The sequence below is a fragment of the Labrus mixtus genome, chromosome 5 (assembly GCF_963584025.1).
Source record: "Labrus mixtus chromosome 5, fLabMix1.1, whole genome shotgun sequence".
Classification (NCBI taxonomy): domain Eukaryota; kingdom Metazoa; phylum Chordata; class Actinopteri; order Labriformes; family Labridae; genus Labrus; species Labrus mixtus.
This window is the reverse complement of record NC_083616.1, coordinates 31,754,183-31,780,470: the sequence shown is the minus strand read 5'-3', so window position 1 is coordinate 31,780,470 and position 26,288 is coordinate 31,754,183. Positions and strand designations below refer to the sequence as shown.

The 26,288-nt window shown below is 42.7% G+C and overlaps 1 protein-coding gene and 1 long non-coding RNA gene across 5 annotated transcripts in view; both read left to right on the top strand.

Moving 5' to 3' along the window:
- LOC132974898 (NACHT, LRR and PYD domains-containing protein 3-like) overlaps positions 1 to 26,288 on the top strand; it is a 184,150-nt gene that overhangs the window by 1,658 nt on the left and 156,204 nt on the right. The window contains exons 3-11 of one of the 4 annotated variants that reach the window (XM_061039221.1): positions 3,612 to 3,722; positions 3,839 to 3,917; positions 4,076 to 4,280; positions 4,406 to 6,209; positions 6,316 to 6,489; positions 7,106 to 7,273; positions 7,394 to 7,440; positions 20,460 to 21,476; positions 21,562 to 21,681. In XM_061039221.1, coding sequence (XP_060895204.1) covers positions 3,612 to 3,722; positions 3,839 to 3,917; positions 4,076 to 4,280; positions 4,406 to 6,209; positions 6,316 to 6,489; positions 7,106 to 7,273; positions 7,394 to 7,440; positions 20,460 to 21,476; positions 21,562 to 21,581 — 3,625 coding nt within the window. In that variant the 3' untranslated portion in view covers positions 21,582 to 21,681. Of the gene's footprint in view, positions 1 to 3,611; positions 3,723 to 3,838; positions 3,918 to 4,075; positions 4,281 to 4,405; positions 6,210 to 6,315; positions 6,490 to 7,105; positions 7,274 to 7,393; positions 7,441 to 20,459; positions 21,998 to 26,288 lie in introns of those variants that run through there. The other 3 variants (XM_061039222.1, XM_061039218.1, XM_061039217.1) reach the window with 3 other exon arrangements.
- LOC132974939 (uncharacterized) lies at positions 10,019 to 13,708 on the top strand. Its single transcript, XR_009673153.1, has 2 exons — positions 10,019 to 11,041; positions 13,534 to 13,708. It is a non-coding gene; the product is annotated as an uncharacterized LOC132974939 (long non-coding RNA).

Genomic DNA, 26,288 nt, shown 5'->3' with positions numbered 1-26,288 from the left:
AACCAGCCCTACTAGAAAGAAGCTAAATATTCTTAGACAAAGTCAAATTGTCTCAAGCAAAATAAACCTGCCAAAATAATAGGCCAAACCTTAAAAAGAGACAAATCTGAGGAAAGATTTATTTTTGGGCTCTTTGTTCCGTTATTTAGAGACAGGACAGTAGATAGAGTCGGAAATAAAGGAGAGAGAGAATAGGGAATGACATGCAGGAAAGGAGCCACAGGTCGGATTTGAACCCGAGCCACCCGCTTGGAGGGCTACAGTCTCCCTGCATGGGACACGCACACTAACCACTAGGCCACCAGCACCCCAATTAAAGCATTTTTAATGAATGAACATTTTTGTTTTTCCCTCAGGTAGAATGAAAGTCCTCTCCTTCCTCACTCCCAATGATGACCAAAACAAACAGATATACTGTCCACAATATCAGATTTAATTCACTGAGAGTCTGCTTCTGCACGTCCATTTTAAAGCATGCACCATCAAGGATGGGAGCCACGGTTTAAAAACTGTGATTAGAGGATTATGGTCCACGAGGTGGATGTTGGATGTCCTGACTTCGTCCACAGCCCAGATCCTGAACCTCATGAGGTTCTGCTGGTGAGATGTTGGGCATTGAAAGCTTTAGGTCAAGTTCACTAACCTACCTGGTCCATACATCCTGCTGATCCAGCTGACCATTGTACTGATATCTGACTACACTTTCTCCTGGACTACATAGTTTAATACTTGATCCTTGTTTTAGTGAATGGTACCTGAGTCTAGCTGAGGCACATTTACTACATCAGGGATGATGTCATGGTGGTATACTGAACATTTGGTCCAGTGATCTTGGCTGGACACTGGTGAGCAGATGTATCATGAAGACTGCAGACAAAGATCTTCAAAGCTCTTGAGTGTTTTTTACAAACCTTGTAGGATCCATATACTGGACTTACTCACAATATAAAAACTACTGTGATGGTGCAAGCAGCACTTATTCCCATCTGAAGTGGTGTCAGTCTGAAGACTTTGTCCCAGAAGTGAGTTCCAGGTTGAGGTTCCTGAAGTTGTTATGGACAAGTCCTTGATCTGGATCTGTTCCGTATCCTAATAGTAGTTGCTGCTCGGACTCTAAATGTACTATGGGAGGTAGAGCCTTCAGTTAGCAGGCCTGCTCGTGGTACCTACAGTTTCTAAGGGCACTTTCACACTGGCCATCCGCACCGTGCCCAGCACGCTTCAACGCTAACGTCCAGTTCGTTAAAGTCCAGTTCGTTTGGCAAGTGTGACTGCTCCGTATCGTGCTCAGGCACGGTACACTTCCTTGGCTTTGGCACACTTTGGAGAGGTGTGCTTTGATACGGTACACTTCATGCACGAGCACAAGCACGCAGGTACACAACGCTGACAGCCTTCATTATGGAGAAATCCAGAGTAACATGGCTGTATCTGACTAACATGACACAATATAAGTCACAAAGTAGCTGTCATGTTCTCTGTGTTGTTCTCCGATGTCTGGGCGCGGACTCGGCCACGCGTCTATTTTATTTTTTTATTTATTTATTGCTGTGTCTGATTAAAATGGCTTAAAAATAGCCGCAAAGTCAGTAAAATAGCTGTCATGCTCTCTGTGTTGTTCTCCGATGTGCAGACGCGGACTCGACTGCGCGTCTCTTTTTCTCTCTCTCTGTCTGTAAACTGAGCACGCGTCGTAATAACAAAAAGCGTGCATGTGTTGTATTACGACGTTATGTACAAGAGGTAATCGTGCTAGTCCTGGCCAGTGTGACCGCGGCCCGTGCCGGCCAGCGTGGAAATGGCGCTGCGGGGGGCCAATCGTGCTTGAGTATAGCACAGTACAGATGGCCATTGTGACCGCGCCCTAAATGTACTATGGGAGGTAGAGCCTTCAGTTATCAGGCCTGCTCGTACCTACAGTCTCTAAATGTACTATGGGACAGGGGTGCAAACTCATCAGGGATGAAAAAGGTGACGTGAATCCAAACCCCCGAGGGGGTCCGGGAAGATTTTTTTTTTTTTTTTAATATCAGCTTTAAAATGTGAATTTACAGACAATTTTAGCCTTCAGACCTACTGAAGAAGCAGTGCAAACAATAAGAAAAACACAATTGCTTGTCGATATCTATGTTCTCTTCTAACTTTCTGATAAAGTTTCAGTGAAACATGAAAAACCTGTGCACCCAACCTTCAGTCCCTTTTTATAAATGGGATGAATTTGCAGAACAGGGCTTACCATGTTCTACTAAGGGGTGATGTGAAGGGCAGTCACTATGCAGGTAGCTCTCAGAGCAGAGTCTGAGAGAGCATCATAATGCAGTCATCAAGTATGACAATATCTTTGCATATCTTCTATCATAAACTATGTAACATATATTAACCTGATGTTTTGCTCCTTCTGGTTTTCATTAAGTTTATATTCCCTCTCTTATTACATGTGTTGACCAGCTGTCACTTTAATGTTGCCTGAGATAATAATGAACCAGAAAACTGTATGAAGTTACCTTCCAGCTAGCACACATTTCTCTCAACATCTTTACCTCTGTCTACCAAACAGTAAATATGATCAGACAGCATGTTTAACAGAAAGGCTGGCTTACTAGCCAGACTTCGAATCTTTCCACAGTGTTTTCAAGGGAAAATAACGTTATGTAAATTAGCCATGTGTTGCACATTGCGACATCAGGTTTCATGCTTCTTGCGGTCGGCGCGGCGATATTGTGCAATCGCGGTTGGCGCAAGAATGGTCCACGGAGGGTCTGAGCGCCCAGCCGCGCACCTCTAAGATTTTTGTAACAACGCGGACGGGTTTGTTTGCAATGATTGGCTGCAGGGCCCGGAAGTACTTTCTTCAGGCCATGTTGAGCAATCAGACCGCTCTGACCGCAATCAGTATGAAACCACTCGACGTTTGCGGGACCGTGCTCGCCGGCTGCAAGAAGCATGACCCCTCCCTCCCTCCAAATATTTTTATTGCAGATCTAAATGAATCACCTATTTGGTATCCAAAATGGCGAATTTCGCCAAAAGGTGACGAGTTTGCACCCCTGATGGGAGGTAGAGCCTTCAGTTCTCAGGCTCCTCTCCTCTGGAATCGTCTTCCAGTCGGGGTCCGGGGGGTAGACACACTCTGTATATTTAAGAATAGACTTAAAACTTTCATTTTTGAGAAATCTTAAAGTTAGGGCTGGCACAGGTGTAGACCAGCTCCTAGTTATGCTGCTATAGGCTTAGACTACTGGGGGAACTGGCACCTTGAGCTCCTATATCTCCCTCCCCCTCTCTCTCTCTCTCTCTGTGAGATCAAATTACTGCATGTTGCTATCTGTAAATCTCAGTAACTAACCACAGAATCTTTCTGAGCTGTGTTTATGTTTAAGTCGTCTTCTGTTAACTTTAATTTCATCACTCTAAAGAATTTGAGGACAGACACAGTGTTGGCTGTATTCTAAGTGAGATACTGTTCTAATAGAAACAGAGAGAACTGTGGAGAACTTCAGCTCTGCCTCCTGATTACTGATTATCCATCTGCTAGTTTGAACTGGAACAATCTCATTAAAAATGATCTTTGTTCTAAATGCTTTCATTAACCAGCTGTTTGTTTGGATCAGGATGCAGGAACAGAGACCAGACTCTCCTGGACCCAGCTGTGTGTCCATGAAGAGTGACTGGTCTATGGGTCGTATTATTGACTTTAAAGATGGACGTCCTGCTGATGGAAGGTAAGAATTAAAAATGAAGTAAATGTTCTGACTTTGTTGTTCAAAGACTCATATCTTGGCTCAGAGTTTCATTATATATATCCTGTTGTTTTCTTGTGTAATATGTCCTGTTACAGAGTTCAACAGGAGAGCTCCAACGTTCACAGAGATCAACCAGACCAGCAGAATCCAACAGACCTGGACTCCATCTTTATGGTGTGTTCAACACATTGTTAATTAATACACTACCATTACAATAATTTAATTCTAAGTTATTGTTCTGTTTAGACCAGCTGACCTTCAGACTGACAGATGAAACACATGTTGAGTTCTACCAGTTTATATTAAATATCCAGTGTCTCCTTCTGTTCCAGCTGCTGGAGGAGAACATCATCACCTTTGTGAAGAACGAGCTGAAGAGAGTCCAGAGGGTTCTGAGTCCAGATTACCCAGAATGCTTAGAGAGTCAGAGTGAGGATGAAGAGCAGGGGAGAAGCTGTAAAGAAGCATTTTTGAAGATCACTCTGCACTTCCTGAGGAGAATGAAGCAGGAGGAGCTGGCTGACTGTCTGCAGAGCAGTAAGAACATTTTAACAGATTTTGTATTTTAGAAAAAGGACAAAGAGGTTTAAAGTTGTAAACTCAGATAGTCATGTGATCTATATCAGGATCTGTTCATTGATTTCAGTTCTTTCTTTTTTCAGGAACAGTCGCTGCAGAGTGCCGGCGTAAACTCAAATCTAACCTGAAGGAGAAGTTCCAGTGTGTGTTTGAGGGGATTGTTAAAGCAGGAAACCCAACCCTTCTGAACCAGATCTACACAGAGCTCTACATCACAGAGGGAGGGACTGGAGAGGTCAATGATGAACATGAGGTCAGACAGATTGAAACAGCATCCAGGAAACCACACAGACCAGAAACAACCATCAGACAAGAAGACATCTTTAAAGTCTCACCTGGAAGAGATGAACCAATCAGAAGAGTGATGACAAAGGGAGTGGCTGGCATCGGGAAAACAGTCTTAACACAGAAGTTCACTTTGGATTGGGCTGAAGACAAAGACAACCAGGACATACACTTCACATTTCCATTCACTTTCAGAGAGCTGAATGTGCTGAAGAAGAAAAAGTTCAGCCTGTTGGAACTTGTTCATCACTTCTTTCCTGAAACCAAAGAAGCAGGAATCTGCAGGTTTGAAGAGTTCCAGGTTGTGTTCATTTTTGACGGTCTGGATGAGTGTCGACTTCCTCTGGACTTTAAAAACAACCAGACCCTGACTGATGTCACAGAGTCCACCTCAGTGGATGTGCTGCTGACAAACCTCATCAGGGGGAAACTGCTTCCCTCTGCTCGCCTCTGGATAACCACACGACCTGCAGCAGCCAATCAGATCCCTCCTGAGTGTGTTGACATGGTGACAGAGGTCAGAGGGTTCACTGACCCACAGAAGGAGGAGTACTTCAGGAAGAGATTCAGAAATGAGGAGCAGGCCAGCAGAATCATCTCCCACATCAAAACATCCAGAAGCCTCCACATCATGTGCCACATCCCAGTCTTCTGCTGGATCACTGCTACAGTTCTGGAGGATGTGCTGAAGACCAGAGAGGGAGGAGAGCTGCCCAAGACCCTGACTGAGATGTACATCCACTTCCTGGTGGTTCAGTCCAAACTGAAGAACATCAAGTATGATGGAGGAGCTGAGACAGATCCACAGTGGAATAAAAAGAGCAGGAAGATGATTGAGTCTCTGGGAAAACTGGCTTTTGAGCAGCTGCAGAAAGGAAACCTGATCTTCTATGACTCAGACCTGACAGAGTGTGACATTGATATCAGAGAAGCCTCAGTGTACTCAGGAGTGTTCACACAGATCTTTAAAGAGGAGAGAGGACTGTACCAGGACAAGGTGTTCTGCTTCATCCATCTGAGTGTTCAGGAGTTTCTGGCTGCTCTTCATGTCCATCTGACCTTCATCAACTCTGGAGTCAATCTGATGTCAGAAGAACAAACAACATCCAGGTGGTCTAAATTATTCAGAGAAAAACCTAACCCAACACCTTTATATCTGAGTGCTGTGAACCAGGCCTTACAGAGTCCTAATGGACACCTGGACTTGTTCCTCCGCTTCCTCCTCGGTCTTTCTCTAGAGACCAATCAGAATCTCATACGAGGTCTGCTGACACACACAGGAAGTGGCTCAAAGACCAATCAGAAAACAGTCAAGTACATCAAGAAGAAGATCAGTGAGGATCTGTCTGCAGAGAAAAGCATCAATCTGTTCCACTGTCTGAATGAACTGAATGATCGTTCTCTAGTGGAGGAGATCCAACAGTCCCTGATATTAGGACGTCTCTCTACAGATAAACTGTCTCCTGCTCAGTGGTCAGCTCTGGTCTTCATCTTACTGTCATCAGAAAAAGATCTGGACGTGTTTGACCTGAAGAAATACTCTGCTTCAGAGGAGGCTCTTCTGAGGCTGCTGCCTGTGATCAAAGCTTCAAACAAAGCTCTGTACGTGCTCACATAACTATCCAGTTCAAATGTGGTTCTCTTCTTTCACAAATAACAACTATAGTTTGTAATTGCTTTCATTTGTGTTCTTCTGAATCCTCTTCAGGCTGAGTGGCTGTAACCTCTCAGAGAGAAGCTGTGAAGCTCTGTCCTCAGTCCTCAGCTCCCAGTCCTCTAGTCTGAGAGAGCTGGACCTGAGCAACAACAACCTGCAGGATTCAGGAGTGAAGCTGCTGTGTAGTGGACTAAAGAGTCCTCTCTGTAGACTGGACACTCTCAGGTTAGTGTGCAGCTGATCCAGATTATTCCTATGAGATCATATTATCATAATTAATCATTTATTAAGCGCGCCTTGGTGGTGGTTTAAAGTTTCTCTGTATGTTATCACATTAAAGCTGTAAAGCTCTGAGCTCGTTCTATAGCTCTCAGTCTTTTAGTCTGAGGAAGCTGGACTGGAATAAAGAAAGTTAAATATGAAGTTTTTTCCCCACCAACAAACAAACCATGGATAGTGTTTGGAACATAAAGAACTAAAGAATCTTTTTTTCAGATGAAACAGTTCAGAATTGTTTCTACATCACTGCTGATGTCAAAGCAGTCTGTGTGTTTATCTCATGCTCTGTCTTACCATCACTATTTGTCACCAGAGTAAATATTGATTAGTATCAGATTATGAAGTCAATTCTGTTCAGCTGCATGGTTATGACGGGATGTTACTGGTAAAACAGTGAAGAATGGACCAATGGATGTTAAGCATATTGTGTGTGTGTGTGTGTGTGTGTGTGTGTGTGTGTGTGTGTGTGTGTGTGTGTGTGTGTGTGTGTGTGTGTGTGTGTGTGTGTGTGTGTGTGTGTGTGTGTGTGTGTGTGTGTGTGTGTGTGTGTGTGTGTGTGTAGTCTGTCAAACTGTCTGATCACAGGAGAAGGTTGTACGTCTCTGGCCTCAGCTCTAAGCTCCTCCCCCCTGCGAGATCTGGACCTGAGCTACAATCATCCAGGAGAACGAGGAGAGAAGCTGCTGTCTGCTCGACTGGAGGATCCACACTGCAGACTGGAGACACTGAGGTACAGACAGACACACAGAAGCTGTCTCACTCTTTCTGAATGATGAACTCTGCTTCTTGTCTGATGCTGGATTTAAATGAAGATGTATGAAATAGATTCTGATCTGGTTTCTTCCTCCAGGTTGGACCATAGTGGACTGCACAGACTGAAGCCTGGTCTGAGGAAGTGTGAGTGTGTTTTCATTTCTCTTCATCAGAACACAGCAGCACATGTTGGAGTGTAGAAGAGTAAATGCTCTTGAACAATCAGACAGAGACTATGGCTTGTGAATCAAGGATCTGTTTATTTCTCTCGGAGAAGTTAATAACAATAACTTAAATTTATATAGCGCCTTTCATGAAACATATTTTCGTGGGCATCTCCGTCTGCACTGTGACTAATTATGATCAAATATATGGCTTAATGATCGTGTCAGAGATGCCCTGACTTAATGTCCACACTTTAATTATCTACAGAATAAATACATGCAGCTGATGAAGATGTGCTGAGTATGGAGGAGGTGAAATGTGTGAAGCCATCGCCATGTCTCTGTGCACTCTTTATTAAAACTAAAAATCACAATTGATGATAAATGCAAGATATTGAAATATATTAATGAAAACTGGAGGCTCTATGGTCTTTGTGTTAGTCTAATTTTTAACTCTACATCAGTGATTACATTAGTGCAGGGGTGGGCAAACTTTTTGACTCGCAGGCCACAATGGGTTCTAAAATTTGACAGAGGGGCCGGGCCAGGAACAGATGGGTGGAGTGTTTGTGTGAACTAATATAAATGACATGTAAAAGCCATTACATGAAAGGATTTGGCCTTTAACAGGTAGCAAAGCATGAATATGCATTGTACAAATTGATTTCCAAATGCATTAATTTAATTAAATTACATTTTAATAAACACAGTAGAGAAACTCACGTTCAGTTTCAGTGGGAACAGTGTTGTTGATCTCCCTTTTTTGCCAGTGCGTTAAAGTCTGGAGTTAGTTTTGTAGTGGTAATTCTCAGGATAGAGCCGAGGTGTTGGTCAGTTAACTTGGATCTGTGAGGGGCTTTGTTGATGTTCATGACGCTGAATGTCTGCTCACATACGTAGGTCGAGCCAAACAAAGTCAGCATCTTCTGTGCCGTCCTCCGGAGGTTTGGAAACGTGGCTTCGTTAAGTGAAGCATAAAAGTCATTCAGTTTAAGAGAGTTGAACTTCTCCTTTAAGACGGAGTCAGACTGAAGATCGATCAGTTCCAATTGCAGCTCCTGTGGTGCTGTTTCAGGGTCTTCTGACACCAGCTGAAGTGACTTTTCAATGTTTTTAAAATCAGAAAACCGACGGCAGAATTCTCCGTGCAGGTCGTCAAGGGATTTGCTGTATTTCTTTGCGTTTCGCGTCGCCTCTTTCTGCATGGCAAGTGTGGGGAAATAAGCGAAAGATTTGTTTGCAATTTGTCTGGAGAATAAAGTTAGCTTGGATTTGTGCACAAACTGATCTTTCCCCTGTAATTTCACATTCAGCTCATTCATGTGTAAAAATATGTCCACAGCAAATGCAAAGTCACAAAGCCAGTTCTTGTCGCTTAGCTCAGGAAATTCGTCGGATTTCCCCATTAACTCCAAAAATGTGCTGATCTCCTCTTTCAGCTCCCACACTCGTTGAAACACTTTGCCAAAACTTAACCAGCGGACACGAGAGTGGTACAGTGAGTCCTGATGATCCGCATCAGTTTCCTCCAGGAACGTAATAAACTGACGATGCTGAAGTCCCCTTGCTCGTTTAAAGTTAACAAGTTTTACAACTGGATTCACGACATTATTAAGCTGCAATACAGACTTACACAGAGATTCCTGATGGATGATGCAGTGAAGGAAAATAACATCCTGGTCAGGGTTTTCCTCTTTCACTTTATCCTGGATTCTTTTCAGCAGCCCAACATGTTTTCCAGTTAAATTTGGCGATCCATCCATTGTGACATTGGCAAGTTTACTCCAAGGTAGCTTCATTCTCTCGATGACAGCAGACACCTGGTTATACAAGTCCTCTCCTCGCGTTTTTCCTTTCAGGGACTCCATGGTCAAAAACTCCTCCGTTATCTCAAAACTGTCATTAATCCCTCGGATAAAAATGAGGAGCTGAGCAGTGTCTTTCACGTCATTACTTTCATCCAGCGCTAGTGAATATAACTTAAAGGACTCAGCCTTTTTGTTTAATTCGCTGGCTATATCTTCGTCAATCAGTTCCACACAGCGAGTCACAGTCCTGTGTGATAAACTGATTTTTTCAAACTGGCCTTGGCTCTCCGGACACAAGAGACCTGCTGTCTCTACCATGCATTCTTTGAAAAACTCGCCTTCGGAGAAAGCCTTGCTAGCCTTTGCTAATTTGAATGCCAGCAAAAAACTTGCCTTGGTAGTTGACTCTTGAATCGCAGTTTGTTGGTGAAAAAAATGTTGCTGAGTCTCTAAATTAGCCTTCAACCCCGTTCTTGCGTGGACTGCTTGCTAGCGTAGTTAGCATGCTTCGTAGCAAAGTGACGGCTGATATTGTACTCTTTGAAAACTGCGACAGTTTCTTGGCATATCAGGAATACAGCCTGAAGTGCTATTGGGGAAACGCGGGCATTACAGGGGAAAACGAACTAGGTTTAATTATAATAAAATTTAATTTAATAATAATATAATTTGGACAAGTTTGTCGGGCCGGATTAAAGAGCCCAACGGGCCGTATATGGCCCGCGGACCGTAGTTTGCCCATGCCTGCATTAGTGTATAAGTCCGGTCCTCTGAGGTCCGTCCGGGATAATGAAGGCGAGACGGCGCTGATGCAATATGTATGTGGAGGACTTTTATTATTAATTTTTATTTTATGTTTATATATTGTCATAATGAAAGTTACTTATTGGAAACGGCTCACTACATGCGCGATTATAGCCTAAATAAAACCATCGGTTTGAATGATTCTGATGACGTGGATCTGTCAGTAAAGTTTGATATTTAGTGAAATAGGTTTGCTTTGTTGTTAAGGGAGCGAGCATTGTGCAGCATAAATGAGGCGGTGGTGTATTCTGAAGCAGAGGGGGAGAGAGGAGTGGTTCTGTCAACACACACAACAACAGGTATCAGGTTTCTGGTGTGCTCGTGTGATTTGTTGTGATGATGGTGCCGGTCAGACACTACAGTGGGGATAGCATGGTCAGTGTAAACAAACTTGCATCGGGCAGCCCTATGCACGTAGTGAGGACGGCGCAGGAGTCCGAAAGATTTAATGGAAGCAAGGTTGTCCGGAGAGAAGTGACAGGCGAGATTCCGGAGTTGCAGAGCGGAGTATGTTAGTAGTACCATGTCCGCAGCAGGGAGAGCAGCTGCTAGCCGCAGGCTGAAAGCCGCAAGCTACCGGGCGCCAGCCGGGGTCAGGAAAACCGCAGGAATGAGAGCCAAACCAGGATAAGGAAAGGACCAATTTTGTGGCAGACGGGGGACCCGTCTGGACACAATCTGAGCAGGAGAGCAGCAGCCGGCAGTCTGGTTGTCAGGCAGGCCTCTTCGCCGCCAGCAGCCGAGCCAGAGTAGGGGGGAAGCGGCAGCCAGCGGTAGCCAACAGGTGGCGGGCCGCAGGGCGACGGGTCCAAGCCAGGTAGGGAGCCGACGTGGCCGACGAAAAAGGACGGTCCACCAATAAGGCAGAAGAGGGTCCAGTGATCACAGACTGGTGAGGATATCCTGATAGCTGTGCGAGAAGCTAACAGCTGATCGGCGGCTAGCGCTAACAGCTGATCGTCATAGATGGTGAGTAGCTGTCAGTTTACACAAACTGAAAGCAGCAGCAAAGTCGATCTGTTAGCAGACTGTTAGTAGAGGATAAGTAGGAGGGAGAAGCATAGATAGCACAAAAGAAACACGATTTTAAAGACCATTTCCTAAAAGTTTCCTGGACAGACAACTGGTCTCTTAACAGGAAAGTGTGTGTGTGTGTGTGTGTGTGTGTGTGTGTGTGTGTGTGTGTGTGTGTGTGTGTGTGTGTGTGTGTGTGTGTGTGTGTGTCTTGTGTATCAGAACATGATCTTATGACTTGGCTAAATTCAGAGGTTAGATAACTATTGGTTTGTGCCTGCTGCTGTCCAGATTGTGTTTCTGTTATGATTAAACCTTTCAAACTACAACAGGATGGAAGTCACACAAAGTGATGATAAAAGTGAGGGTGATGGAAACTCATGAGAGTTTAAATATTAAATAAAAAACTGAAATAAAAGTGATAATCCAGTGAATAGAAAATCACCATTCATCACATCCAACAGAAATGTATATTTTACAACATGCAGTTTTTGTGACATTTCACATTTTGATGTTGGCTGCTGGCCGGCTGCTCGTAGTCGAGCTCGTGGAGCTCATCAACTTTAAATACAGCAGAAATCATTTTTGATTAGACGTTCATTTTCATAAACATGTAAATATGCAGAGTCTCCAACATCAAGTTCTCTCCTCAAAAACATCCAGACGTGAATTCAGTGATGAAATAGTAACAGAATATCTTTAGAGACATAAGCTAGCTCTCCTCCTCGTCTTCTGGCTGTGCAGACAGTAAGGCACACAGTAAAGTCCACGATCACCATAGCACAGGCCAGCAGGAACATCCAACAACAATACACAAGTCAGCAGCAGGCCGGCAGAGACAGGCTAGTAAGAAAGCTAGTACCTGCAGCGGCCATGTATGTTGTAGAGCCTAGATTGATGGAAAAGAAATGGTCTCCATGACTTCAGAAACACAGTTTAAAACTAGTTAGACAGGACAAAGGGACGTGGCACACTCCTGCTGCCATCACATTGTGTGTGACAGTGAAAGTGGAAATGAGGCTCCTGTTTGTGCTGAATGTGACCTCTGAGGACAGAACAGTTGGAGACAGCAGATGGTTCATAGATTCTTTGTGCTGCACTTTGATTAGTCAGACTTTATTCACTGCATGTGTTTGTTGATTTGGATCTCCATTCATCCTGGCTGCCATGGTAACTCCATTTGAACTTGATTAGAAGTGGATTATTACATTTCAGTGCTGTCAAACATCATTCAGTGCTGAATATGAACTGTAAGTTTGATTGACTCTCAGTAAGTAGGGGTGTAACGGTACACAAACATTTCAGTTCTGTACAGTTCTCAGTTTTGAAGCTTTGGTACATTTTCACTACAGTAAAGTTTTTTTTCTTTATTAGGAACATTTATAATTTCCCTTTTACACATTGGACTAAGTGCAGCATCGACAGTTCAGACTTGTACACCTGCTCAGGTTACTTTTTAATAACATTTTAAATTAAACATAAAATAAACTTATGCTGCTTCCTTCAACCAAAAGAGTCTCCAATAAATAAAAGATATGAATGAAATAAAGTATTTTAGAATGAAATGAAGTCATTAATATAGCCTATATGTAAAAGTATTTCTTTTAAATTACACTGACACCTTTTAGTTTACTAAGCCAACAGTTTTTTGAATGCCCTTTGAGCACATAATAAACCTAATCACATCTGGGACAGTGTAGTTTCAGAACTATTAATATTTCCCTCTGTCGATATAAGAACTTCAATGGCATTTTTTATGGCTTTGGCCCGTTTAGAATTACTAGCAAAAGGCTGTCTGTTTTTTCCTAGTTACAGTGATGTTTACGTTCGCGTGGTGCCTTTTCAAGTGCTTTAATAAGTTGGACGTGTTGCCTGTGACGTACCCGATGTCCGCTGAACAACGACGGCCCACTACTCTCGTCTTGTCAACGTCTCTTTGTCCATTATTGTGGGAATGGGGAGGGAGGTGTTCATCCTATCATGCTGCAGGTTATTCTCCCACACAGACGCGTCTCCTCCTCCCCTTTTGCTCTTAGTTTGAGCGGGATCATCACTGAAAATGAAAACAAAACTTCAGAGTAAGTCTGTAAAAAGAACTCCATCCCGGTTATATGCAACTGTCCAGACCAACAGGACTCGAGGAACTAGTAATCTGCACAGTTTGCACGGTTTATGTTTGAACTTTTTTACAAGTTACTAACTAAAAGCTGTGTCCCATACCAGCGGCCGCAGCCTTCCTCCACCCTGAGGTGTGCTTCCGCTTTGCGGTCCGTGTGGGAACACAGATTAAAGCACTTTTGTTCCGCGTACTCGGATCAGTCCTGTACCGAAACGGTCCGGTCCGAGTACGTGTACCTTTACACCCCTATCAGTAAGTGTCAGTAAAGTTGTTGATGAATGAACAGATGATAACCTGCAGCTGTGTTGTGTCTCGTTCTCTCCATCAGACGCCTGTGAGCTGGAACTGGACACAAACACAGTGAACAGAACCCTGAAACTGTCTGACAACAACAGGAAGGTGACACGTGTGAAGGAGCTTCAGTCATATCCTGATCATCCAGACAGATTTGAATACTGGTGTTCTCAGCTGCTGTGTAGGACTGGTCTGACTGGTCGCTGTTACTGGGAGGTCGAGTGGAGAGTAAAGGTTCATGTATCAGTGAGTTACAGAGGAATCAGAAGGAGAGGAGACATAAATGAATGTTTGTTTGGATATAATGATCAGTCCTGGAGTCTGAGCTGCTCTGATAGAGGTTACTCTGTCTGTCACAATAACAGAAGAACAGAGATCTCCTCCTCTTCCTCCTCCTCTTCCTCCTCCTCCTCCGTCTCTAACAGAGTAGCAGTGTATGTGGACTGTCCTGCTGGCTCTCTGTCCTTCTACAGAGTCTCCTCTGACACACTGATCCACCTCCACACCTTCAACACCACATTCACTGAACCTCTCTATCCTGGGTTTGGGTTCTGGTCTCCTGATTCTTCAGTGTCTCTGTGTCGTCTGTCGGTCTGAGAAACACTGCTGACTGAAGATCAGCTGACTCTGTTCACTCTGTCCAGCTGGTCTGTTTCATGGTTGGGGGGCGTGATAATGGGGGGTGGGGGTGGTAATGGGGGTTAAATGTTCTACATTACAGAAAAACAATGGACCCCCTTCTTTAATGTCTGTATTGTTCTGATCTCACCAATAAAAAACAAATGACAATTAAACAATTAAATTCCTCCTCCTGCTGTCTTGATATTGGCAGCAGGAGGAGGAGTCATGGCTCCAGATCTGTTACAAAGTGTAAACTTGTCTCTCAGATGTCTTCCCACAGGCCCTGAAAACAGCAGTCATCAAGCCACTACTAGAAAAGAACAATCTAGACAATAATGAATAATTACAGGCCTATATCAAATCTTCCTCTGTTAGGTCAAATGATAGACAAAGCTGTGTTTCAGAAGTTAAATAACTTCTTGATATTGAAAGACTGTTTGGATGTCTTCCAGTCAGGTTTTGGACCAAACCGCAGCACTGAGACAGCTCTGGTTAAAGTGTTTCATGACATCTGTTTAAACACAGACAGAACCTCAGTCTAAGTTCTTCTTGGGTAACACTTTATATGAAGGTCCTTGAAATAAGCTGTTATTACCATCAAATCTGCTGTATAAGACACACTTTAAACCCTCAGGCATCAGTTTAATTTACTACCCTCTTAAGTCATTAAGGACAAAAATGTCCACTTCCAAAAATCTTCTATAAAAATAGTACAGATTAATTTTTTTTCTGCTTTTTTAGGTTAAATCTTTTGATCAACTTCAGTCCTGATCAAAACGATCAAATATTACTTTATTGGTATTATTCAATAGTCTAGGAAGCCAAATTGCTGATACTGCTTGATTTACTTTTATTTTTGGTACTTTCTCTCTGGATGTATATAGTTTTATTACGGCTCCCTTGAGTAGCCACAAAAAAAGAAAAACAAGTCCACAGAGGCTAGCTTATGTAGATATAAGGTTTAAACTGTAATCTAAGAAATCAGAAGAATGTTGTACGCTGTATATGTACTTATGTCTTGATTATTTGTAATTGTAATGACAATTTACTATGGCACATTAAAAAGAAAATTAAAAAAAATATGTATATGTATAAATAAAATAAGACAAGAAGCTTATTGGATGTGATTCTCAAACCATTAGAAAAATGGTCCAAGAAACTCTCAAAATGAAGAGAGCTAAATGAGTCAGACAGTTTCTCCTCAGGGATGATGTCAGCAGAACGACTACAGGCAAGAGGGACACAATAACTAAAGAGACAGAGGAGGCTACTGTCTGATACTTTACTTACTCTCCACAAGTAATATGTGTCAGAGCACCAACACATTTCCTATGCCTTCCTCTGTGGTCAGAGACCATTTTGGGTTGTTCCACCAAAAGAGAGAGACGTGCCAATGTAAGACACGTGAAATTTGTAGTTCATGGTAAATATAATCTACAAGCTGGGTATTGTAAACTGAAGAAGCATAGAAGAAATGTCTGACAGCACTGTCTGCAGCAGCCCAAAGGCATGTGTCTGTATATCCCTTGAACAGGTCTTCATGTAAAGTGGTGACCCTGCCCCAGGGATGTCAGGAGAAGGTGGAAATCTCAAAGTGGAGAGACTGAAGTGAGTACAATCATTGTTAAAAAAGATGTTCCAATGCCAGAGGATGAGCATGTGGTACAATTCCAAAACAGGCTTTTTAACTTCAAGAGGCACCTTTTGAATATTCCTGAACCTCACTGCTAAAGTCGCCCTGATCCACAGATTTCAGTGAAAGTTGTTCTTGTAAATACTACAATGAAATCCAGTCAGTCCACTTTTGGAGGGTCACATCAGCAGGTGACCCTCCACACTGGTGTGCTTTATCTGACCCTTCTGCACCATCTCCCCAGGTAGAAGGCACGACCCACCGCCAATATGGGCTCATTTGGACCCCATTCTTCAGAACACAAATCACAGTGACAGAGGCTGCTGCATCCAGATCGATTGCAAGTGCGGAAAGAAACCAGGCGAGTTGTGTGTGTCAGTCAGTTGAAGAGAGAGAGAGAGAGAGAGAGAGACGTTGCTGAGTGAGGTAGAGGAATATGTAACTTCACAAAGCTAATGGCTCTGCTCAGGTTAAAAATCTAGGCATCACTCAATCACATCAAACCCTTGGTAAGAAAATATGTTTAATAATAAAAAGTCTAAAAAATGTTTTACATTAAAAAATAGCAACTAGTTTTGCAATTTTCGCTTGCTGCCGCAATTTTATTGCAAAAGAGTGTCTAAAAACATCACAACATGCATTGCAACTTTTTTTGAAAAGCTGCAGTGAAATCAGCCGTTTTAGGCCGCAACAATCCCCCAAAAAAGTCCCCAAAATCCTGGAACAAAAACAATGTTTTTCACAAAGAAAAGAATTGGGAGTGATGTCAAATTAAAACTGTATAATCAAGAAGTGGAGAGAGTAAGACACTTTAAGTTTGTAGGGTTCTGGTTTGATGAGAGGTTTACAAGGGCTGCATGTTCAGAAAGTTTGAAATGTTGTGAGGGGTTTAGTTGGAAGTGAGTGGGGGGCAGACTGCTGTGAAAGCATACAGGATGAATAAGATCAGTATGAGATTATGGTTGTATTGTATATGGATCAGCAGCAACCACAACTCTTAAAAAACTAGATACTATCCAATATCAGGAATTAAGACTGTGTACAGGTGCTTTTAAAACAACACCAACACTGAGATCAGTCATTTGTTCAGATTAAAGTTCATCACTCATCAGTTTACAGTCATTCAGACAGCAGACATTTAGACAACAAACACCATACAGAAGTCAAATGATGTTTTTATTGGTACCTGCACACAAAGGCTTCAAAGGAAATGAATTAACAGACAAGGTGGCAAAGGATGCTACAAAACATACTCAAATGGATTTGATAGTTAGCATTAGTGGAACAGAAGTGAAGAGCATTATTAAACAGAGACTGAAGGAAAAGGTGGCAAGACTCAGATTTGGACACACTGGATTCAATAACACATTGTTCAAAACAGGAAAACACAAATATGACTACTGTGGACAAGAGGAGACAGTGGAACATGTTGTTTGACACTGTCAGAAATAAAGTTTCAAAAGAAGACAGATGATTGAGAACCTGAAAGAAATTAAAGTCTTTATATGTGATTTTTTGATCCAGCAGATGTCGCCCTTGAGCACCAGCATGAAACCAAAACAACTCGCGCTGCATTGTTGTGTTAGCATGCTAATGCTAGCGATCTTTATTATGCTCGTATCTTCACACTGCATGTAAATTTACCTGAAATGAGCGTGATCTAGAAACACAGTTAAGCAGTGAGTACAGTATGTTATTCTTCTTTTCTCTAGTCCCTCAATTAAACAACTTTTATACACGAGGGGAGGAGTCAGCTGGCCGTCCGGGCGATGTAAACAAACTGAAGATAGGACTCTGAAAACTCTGAAAACATCACAGACAGTGGGACTCGAGTGTTACACCCATTGTAGACAGTCATGACTCACAGAGTTATTTTCAGAGGAGATACTTGATTTCTACATTTAAGTGTGAAAAATCACATATAAAGACTTTAAAGTATATTTTGATTTAATAGATATCTTACAAAATAACTTAGAAAATGAAGCTGTAGGACAAACTCGGTTGGTTGACAAGATATAATAGATTTTTATCTGGTTATTATTATTATTATTTACAGAAAGTAGTACATAATAGATATTTTGATCCACACTCCTGACCAGTAGGTGGCAGAAATGCATCAGTTTGTTGTTTGCCAACCGCCATAAAACCTTAAAGAAGAAGAAGAAGAAGAAGTAGAAGAAGAAGAAGAAGAAGAAGAGCAGGCGATGGAGTGAGTAGTTTTATTTCAGAGCACTGCAGAGCAACCTTTTTAAAAGTATAATTTTTGACACACTTTGAGAAGAAAACTTGGTGGTAACTCAGTCTCATGTTGCATTGTACTGAGACAAACTGAAAAAAATGGCTGCTAAATCATCCAAAGGAAGAAAAAAATGTCTTTTAACCACGAGGCCTTCAACTCGTACTCCGACCGCGGCCTCCACTGAAAAACCTCCCCGGGGAGAAGCAGCCTCAGCTGCGGCCGCATCTACGACGGACACGGAGACTTTTCAAAGTGAGCTTCTGTCCTCCCTGCGCAAAGATTTGATAGAGACTCTGAAGATTGAGGTCCGGGCTGTGTTGGAGAGTGAAATGGCAGTCATTAGAGCCGACATTACTGCAGCCAGGTCCGAGCTAAAGGAATACAGAGAGTCCATTACATCCGAGCTGTCTACGTTGAGTGTCACGGTAAAAGGTCTGGAGGAAAGCCTGTCTGCATGCACTGATGACGTTTCACATTTACAGAAAGAAGTACAGCGACTCACTGCAACAGCTGATACTCTGATATTTATCTTCCTCTCTGTCTGTATTTCTCTTCTTCCTCTCTGTCTGTATTTCTCTTCTTCCTCTCTGTCTGTATTTCTCCTCTTCCTCTCTGTCTGTATTTCTCTTCATCCTCTCTGTCTCTGTATTTCTCTTCTTCCTCTCTGTCTCTGTATTTCTCTTCATCCTCTCTGTCTCTGTATTTCTCTTCATCTCCTTTGTCTCCTGTGTGTGTTTCTTTATTTCACCGTCTCCACTTGTAGTAATCTGTAATCTTGTGTTCATGACGTCACAGGACTTCGGGGCAGCACTGTGCCGCCGGTTGCCTACTGTTGTAAAAGAAAGTTCTAACTTTTGGCAGCTTGGACATCAACCTCTCTTTTTCCTCCCTCTACATCCTTTTTTCTGCTCTGCTAGATAAGCTTCACTTCATACTGGCTTGTTTGTTAGTTTCTATCTCTTTCGCTCTAGTCTCTTTTTTCTCTCTCTGTGATGCAGTGTCAATCATTTCTTTAAAGGGATACTTCACCTGTTGAAACATGAATCTGTATTGACATTGGGTCATATATGTAGAAATGTGAAATACATTTTGAAGTTGTTGCCTTCTTGACTGAGACTTGAGAAAAGGCAGAAAGTGTCTTTTTGGCTCATGTGGATGAAAGACAACAACTCCCAGAATGCACAGCAACGCAGGCCACTCCCACTAAGGTCCTCTATTTACAGACATTTACTACAACACATACGGCCGTTTCCTCAACTGATTCAGAGATTTCTTCCAGTCCTGTCAGAAAACAGACTCTATGTCTGTGTCCATAGGCAAACAATGAGAGCACCGACACTACCAGTCCGCCCCAGCTCGAGCCGGCCCCGGCTCCTCGTCCTCACCGCCGCCGACAGTCAGGCCTTCAAAATCCTCTTCATCCATATGAGTTTTTTTCTGCATCGTCAGCTTTCTCCATAGAGCCTGTTAGCAGGATGCACGACCATTCAACAATACTACCAGGTTTCTAATGATACAAAGCTTAATGCAAATGGCTGAAGTATCCTTTTAAACACGCTGTCCACTAATGGTGCATTCAGGTGGTGTCGGACACATCGGACAAACGAGATTCTTAGTTGTAAAATGCACATGAACACCTGTTCAAGTCGGAAAAACAACTCGTGACTCGGAAAAAAATGAGGTGCTCGACTTCCCGACTTGATGTCATCACATAAGGGGCAAAATATGTTTAGTTAATGTTAACATACTTTTTAATAATTCATGTATTGACCATCAACTCTTTACTCAAATATAACTGTAACAGTAACATTTCACTGATCTTCTTTGTAGCATCAACACTTTGTTGCTGTTGTTACAACATTCAGATTTTCTGAACTGAAATCAAGTCAGAAGAACGACTTCCTAACTCGGAAACTTGGACCACCCGAGCAGCACCTGAATGCAGCATAAGACCTGAGGGTCATGATGGAATAGTTCATGTAGTGCAGCTGGAGGGGGGAGGGGCCCTGAGACATGATTTATAGATGAACTAGCCATTCTTCTGTTAAGAACTTTTTGCGTATGGGTTTTTAGAAAAACATAATAACTTACCACAAAGTTTAAAAAATAAAAATCATTTTAAACAAGATTGTTTGGTAGGTAGGACAGAATCAGAAACCAAGGAGAGAGAGTGGGGAATGACTTGTGGGAAAGGAGCCACAGGTCGGATTTGAACCCGGGATGCCCGCTCTCCAGGACTTAATGATGATGAAGAGAAACCTCAGTCCTCACAGCCTTAAGAGCCTTTCAGATAGGATGCGGCCGGCGGTGCGCGTCGCTGTCAAGCCCATTCATTGTGTGTTGGGTTGCTCCGCGCAACTGCACATCTCCTTGCCGCCGAGTTGAGCTCAGCGTGGGGTCCTGCTCGCATTAATATTTAAAAATCAGTCTATAAGTAACGTTAATGTTTGTTTACTGTGTCCTGCAGATCTCCAGCAGCTGTTGGTGAGTAAAAAAGAGCTTCCACCTGAGCAGCAGGAGTGGAGCCACATTCTGGACCAGGAGGACACTAAGCCCCAACACATTAAAGAAGAACATGAGGAACTGTGGAGCAGTCAGGAGGAAGAACAGCTTCAAGAACTGGAGGAGGCTGATACCGCCAAGTTCCCCTTCACTCCTGTCTCTGTGAAGAGTGAAGATGATGAAGAGAAACCTCAGTCCTCACAGCTTCATCAGAGACAAACTGAACAGATGGAAACAGGAGTTGATAGAGAGGACTGTGGAGGAGCAGAACCAGAGTGGTACTCAGATCCAGAGAGACATTTACAACCAGAGACTGAGGTCAAGACTGAAGACTCTTATGAACCTGAGACTGATGGCAGTCATGATTGGCAAGAGACAAGAGAAGATCTGTCAGAATTAAACTTGAAAAATAAGGAACTTAAGACTGGTAAGAGAGCACATAGGTGCTCGGAGTGCGCTAAAATATTTAACGTAAAAGAAAATTTGACCAGACACATGATGATTCACACTGGAGAAAAACCCTTCAGCTGCTCTCAATGTGAGAAAGTATTTACACATAAGGCCAGTCTGACATGTCACATGGCAATTCACAGAGGGGAGAAACCCTTCAGTTCCCCTTTTTGCAGTAAAGCATTTCAACAAAAAGGAGTCTTAACCCAACACATTTTAGTTCATACAGGAGAGAAACTCTTCAGCTGCTCTGAGTGTGGTAAAAGGTTTAGATTTGAGGGAAATCTGACCAAACACATGATGATTCACACTGGAGAGAAACAATATCGCTGCTCTCACTGTGGGAAAAGATGTACCCATAAGGCTAGTCTGACATATCACATGGCAATTCACAGAGAGAAATCCTTTAGATGCTCTGAGTGTGGTAAAACATTTTACAGACAAAGAGATCTGACTATACACATGATTCTGCATACGGGAGAAAACCCCTTCAGCTGCTCTCAGTGTGGAAAACAATTTAGACAAAAGGGGGGTCTGAAGTCACACATGTTAGTTCACACAGGAGCGAAAGCCTTCAGCTGCTCTTTTTGCAGTAAAAGTTTTACCCAAAGAGAAAGTCTGGCCAGACACATGTTAGTTCACACAGGAGAGAAACCCTTCAACTGTCTTGAGTGCGGTAAAAGATTTAACCGAAAACAGTTGCTGACCAAACACATATTAGTTCACACAGGAGAGAAAGCCTTCAGCTGCTCTGTTTGCAGTAAAAGTTTTACCCAAAGAGGAAATCTGATCAGACACATGTTAGTCCACACTGGAGAGAAATGCTCAACCTCAGACTGACATATGAACCAGTAAGTTGGGAGCAGCTATGACATTTGAATTGAAAAAGTTTATATGAAACAGTTACAGTGTAAGGATCCTTCTTCTCTCTTGATATCTTCTCTTCTTTCTGTCACTCTGTTTCCTTGGATGCCTCTGTGTTGGGTAGCACAAGTTCTTCAGACAGCTCATGTGTAACCTTGTAATAAATAAACTGATGTAGAGTGAGAAAGACTTTCATCTACTTGTGTTATTTTGTGTCGAGTGTCTAAAGTGTCTTTAGTGAAGAAAAGGAGTTCAGCAGATCCTGATGCAGAGCGACCACAGTCAGGTCAGGTCGATGTCGATTTCACTGAAAACCTGTAACCCTTAATAAGAATCCTGCAGTCCGAATACAAAATAAAGAAAATCACAAACTGAATGACAACACCTGTAGATGTCATCTGGCATTCTGGATTTACTCAAAATATTGTTAGAAGAAACGATAGAGGTGCATTATAGCCTTCAGTGTGTGTAACTAAATGGTATATGGAAAAAAACACTTCAATGGTGTGTTTATTTGTTCTGTTATCATTTCTCTCTTTGGTTTCCTTTTTGCTGCTTCACTGCTTTTTATACATTTTCAGCTAAGAGGAAAATGATTCTTCGATTGGTCTTGGCGCTATCCAATTACCACGGTAACCTGACTCGTTATCAATCTTAAAACTTTTCTTATTTGCAGTGAAAGTAACTGCTTTCATTTATCAATATTTCACCTACAAGCAGACCCTTATTCTAAAAGACTGAACACATTGGTTTGGGTTAGGCCACGATAGTAAAAGAGTTCAAAGAGGAGACTTTAATGCAGCGAGGTTACAACTGTTTATTGTGTGTGGTTCTGAAAAGCAAGGAAAATATCTATTAACAAAATTCTTCCCATATACATTCCTATTATAATTGTAAAGTAATCTGGGGAAGCAGTTTTCCACTTATACAATGTTAACCATGCATCTTTTACCATTCCTTACCTTCCTTTTTTCCATCCATAACACCAAACAAAACAAATCAGAATTCAAGTTAATATAACCATTCAATTAATCTGAATTTTAGTATCTATTCAGTTCTTTATCTTTTGTTTACAATTTAAACAAACCAGTTAAATGTGTTCAATATTAATTATCATTCGTGTTTCAACCCAGTTGTAAACTCTTACGATAGCTTTACTCCCTCTCAGCTAGATCAGTTTGTTGATAGTGCAGTGGATTCGCTGAGAGTTACTCTGGATTCGATTGCTCCCCTGAAACAGAAGGTTGTCAAGCGGCAGAGAGTGGCTCCATGGTTCAACTCAGAAACCCGTACTCTGAAACAATCGTCACGGAATTTTGAAAGAATATGGCGTTCGACCAAAACGGTAGAATCTCGTTTTTTCTGGCAGGATAGTCATAGAAGATATATGAAGGCTCTACGTCACGCCCGAGCTGCCTACTACTCCTCTCTAATCGAGGAAAACAAAGACAATCCTAGATACCTTTTCAGCACTGTAGCCAGGCTGACAGAGAGTCATGGCTCCATTGAGCCTTGTATTCCTCTAGCCCTCAGCAGTAATGACTTCCTGAGCTTTTTCAACAACAAAATTCTAGACAAAATTGGTAACCTCCAGCCCTTACCTGGTGCAGATACGTCTGATACGGCAGAGACAGTTCCAGGACCAGATATTAGTCTCGACTGTTTTTCTCCAATCGACCTTTCAGAGCTATATTCCATTTTTTCTGCGTCGAAACCGTCAACCTGTATTTTAGACCCAATCCCAACCAAGCTGTTTAAGGAAGTCTTTCCCTTAGTTAGCAACTCCATATTAGATATTATCAATATGTCTTTACTGGCAGGCTATGTACCACAGGCATTTAAAGTAGCGGTAATCAAACCTCTACTTAAAAAGCCTACTCTGGACTCAGGAACTCTGGCTAACTACAGGCCTATATCCAACCTTCCTTTTATCTCGAAGATCCTGGAGAAGGTGGTAGCTAAACAGCTGTGTGACTTTCTCCATGACAACAGTTTATTTGAGGAGTTCCAGTCAGGATTTAGAGTCCACCATAGCACTGAGACTGCACTAGTTAGAGTTACAAACAATCTACTTCTAGCCTCAGACAGGGGACTTCTGTCTGTGCTCGTCTTGTTAGATCTTAGTGCTGCTTTTGACACCATTGACCATCGGATCCTGTTGTACAGACTGGAGCATTTGCTTGGAATTACAGGGACTGCTTTAAGTTGGTTTGAATCCTACTTATCAGACCGATCTCAGTTTGTACATGTTAATGATGAGTCCTCTATGCACACTAAAGTTTGCCATGGAGTCCCACAAGTTTCAGTGCTTGGACCAATTCTTTTTACATTATATATGCTTCCTCTGGGAAATATTATGAGGAAACACTCCATACAGTTTCATTGTTATGCAGATGATACTCAGCTTTATGTATCAATGAAGCCCAATGGTACCAGTCAGTTATGTCAGCTAGAAACATGCCTTAAGGACGTTAGGACCTGGATGACCAGAAATCAGACAAGACTGAAGTTATTGTGCTAGGCCCTAAGAACCTCAGAGAGACTTTTTCTAGTGATGTGACTGTCCTTAATGACATCAGCCTGGCATCTAGCACCACTGTTAGGAATCTAGGAGTTCTTTTTGATCAAGATATGTCTTTTAGCTCTCACATCAGTCAAGTTTCAAGAACAGCCTACTTTCACCTTCGTAATATATCCAAGATCAGGAATATCCTGTCGCAAAGTGATGCAGAAAAACTAGTTCATGCATTTGTTACCTCCAGACTGGATTATTGTAACTCTCTTTTGTCAGGGTGCTCTGGCAAATCTCTAAAGACTCTTCAACGGGTCCAGAATGCTGCAGCTCGTGTACTGACCAGAACCAGGAAATGGGATCACATTACTCCTGTCCTGGCTTCTCTGCACTGGCTCCCTATACAGTCTAGAATAGGATTCAAGATCCTTCTTCTCACCTACAAAGCTCTAAATGGCCAGGCACCATCTTACCTGAAGGAGCTACTAGTGCCGTACTGTCCCTTGAGAGCGTTGCGATCCCGGAGTGCAGGCCTGCTGGTGGTACCTACAGTCTCCAAGTGTACTATGGGGGGTAAAGCCTTCAGTTATCGGGCTCCTCTCCTCTGGAACCGCCTTCCAGCCGGGGTCCGGGAGGCAGACACAGTCTGTACTTTTAAGATTAGACTTAAAACTTTCCTTTTTGATAAATCTTATAGTTAGGGCTGGTGCTGGTGTAGACCAGCTCTTAGTTATGCTGCTATAGGCTTAGACTACCGGGGGAACTGGCACCCTGAGCTCCTCTCTCTCTCTCTCTCTCTCTCTCTCTCTCTCTGCATATACAGTACATCATATTACTGCATGTATCTATCTATAAATCTCAGTCACTAACCACCTACTTTCCTGGGAGCTCTTGAGCTCTCCTAGGCTCCTCAAGATCGTCGGTTGACGGCTTGCCAGAACAACCCCCACCCCACCACTACCCCCTCCCCACCGGATCGTGGGTTGGCGGCCTGCCAGAACAACCCCCCGATGGACGGTCTACCTCCCCCCACCCCCTTGCTCTCTATCCCTCTTCCTGCATCTTATCCCATCTCTCCCCCCATCCCTTTCCAAGCCCGGCGCAGTCTAGGCCTGTGAAGACTGTTTCGTCATGAGCTGGGGATCCGGCCGAAGATTTCTGCCTTTTAATAAGGCAGTTTTTTCTTACCACTGTAACTTTTGCTGCTTTGCTAAAGTGCTCATGATGGATAGGCCGGATCTTTGTAACATAGCAATAAGTAAGGTATTTTACCTGCTTTTTGTAACATAACAATGAGTAAGGTCTTTTTACCTGCTCTTTTGTAATGTTAACAGACAATGAGTAAGGTATTTTACCTGCTTCTTGTAAAGTGTCTCGAGATAACACTTGTTATGAGTTGACGCTATACAAATAAAAGTTGATTGATTGATTGATTTAACACATAAATACAGCAGAAATCAAGCATATCCTGTGTAAATGTGTCTCTGAGTCATGACTGTCTACAATGAGTGAGAAGCATGAGTCCCGCCTGCTGTACTGTTGTCAGAATCATGGACAGGACGGCCTTGTGTATAAAAGCTGTTTTAGTCCAGGACTAGAGAAAAGAAGAAGAACATACTCACTGATTATTTTGATGTCACTTAAGTGTGTTTAGATCTCGGTCATTCTGTGTCAATTTATGTGCAATATGAAGCTACACGCTAACCAAAGTGTGTTAACATTTGCATGCTAACACAACAATGCAGGACACATGCAATTGCAGCTTGAGCAAAGGACAATTTTGTCCATCACTTGCTTAATGGTGCATTCTAATTCATAACTCCTCCACGTGAGTGGAGAGGGGTTGGAGGTGTGTCTCTGGAGGAGAGTGGAGGCTTCAGAAAAGCCGAGGTGTTGCCAAACAGCAGTTTGTTTTGGTTTCATGCTGGTGCTCCAGCACACACAGCTTTGAAGGTCGCTGAACGAGCA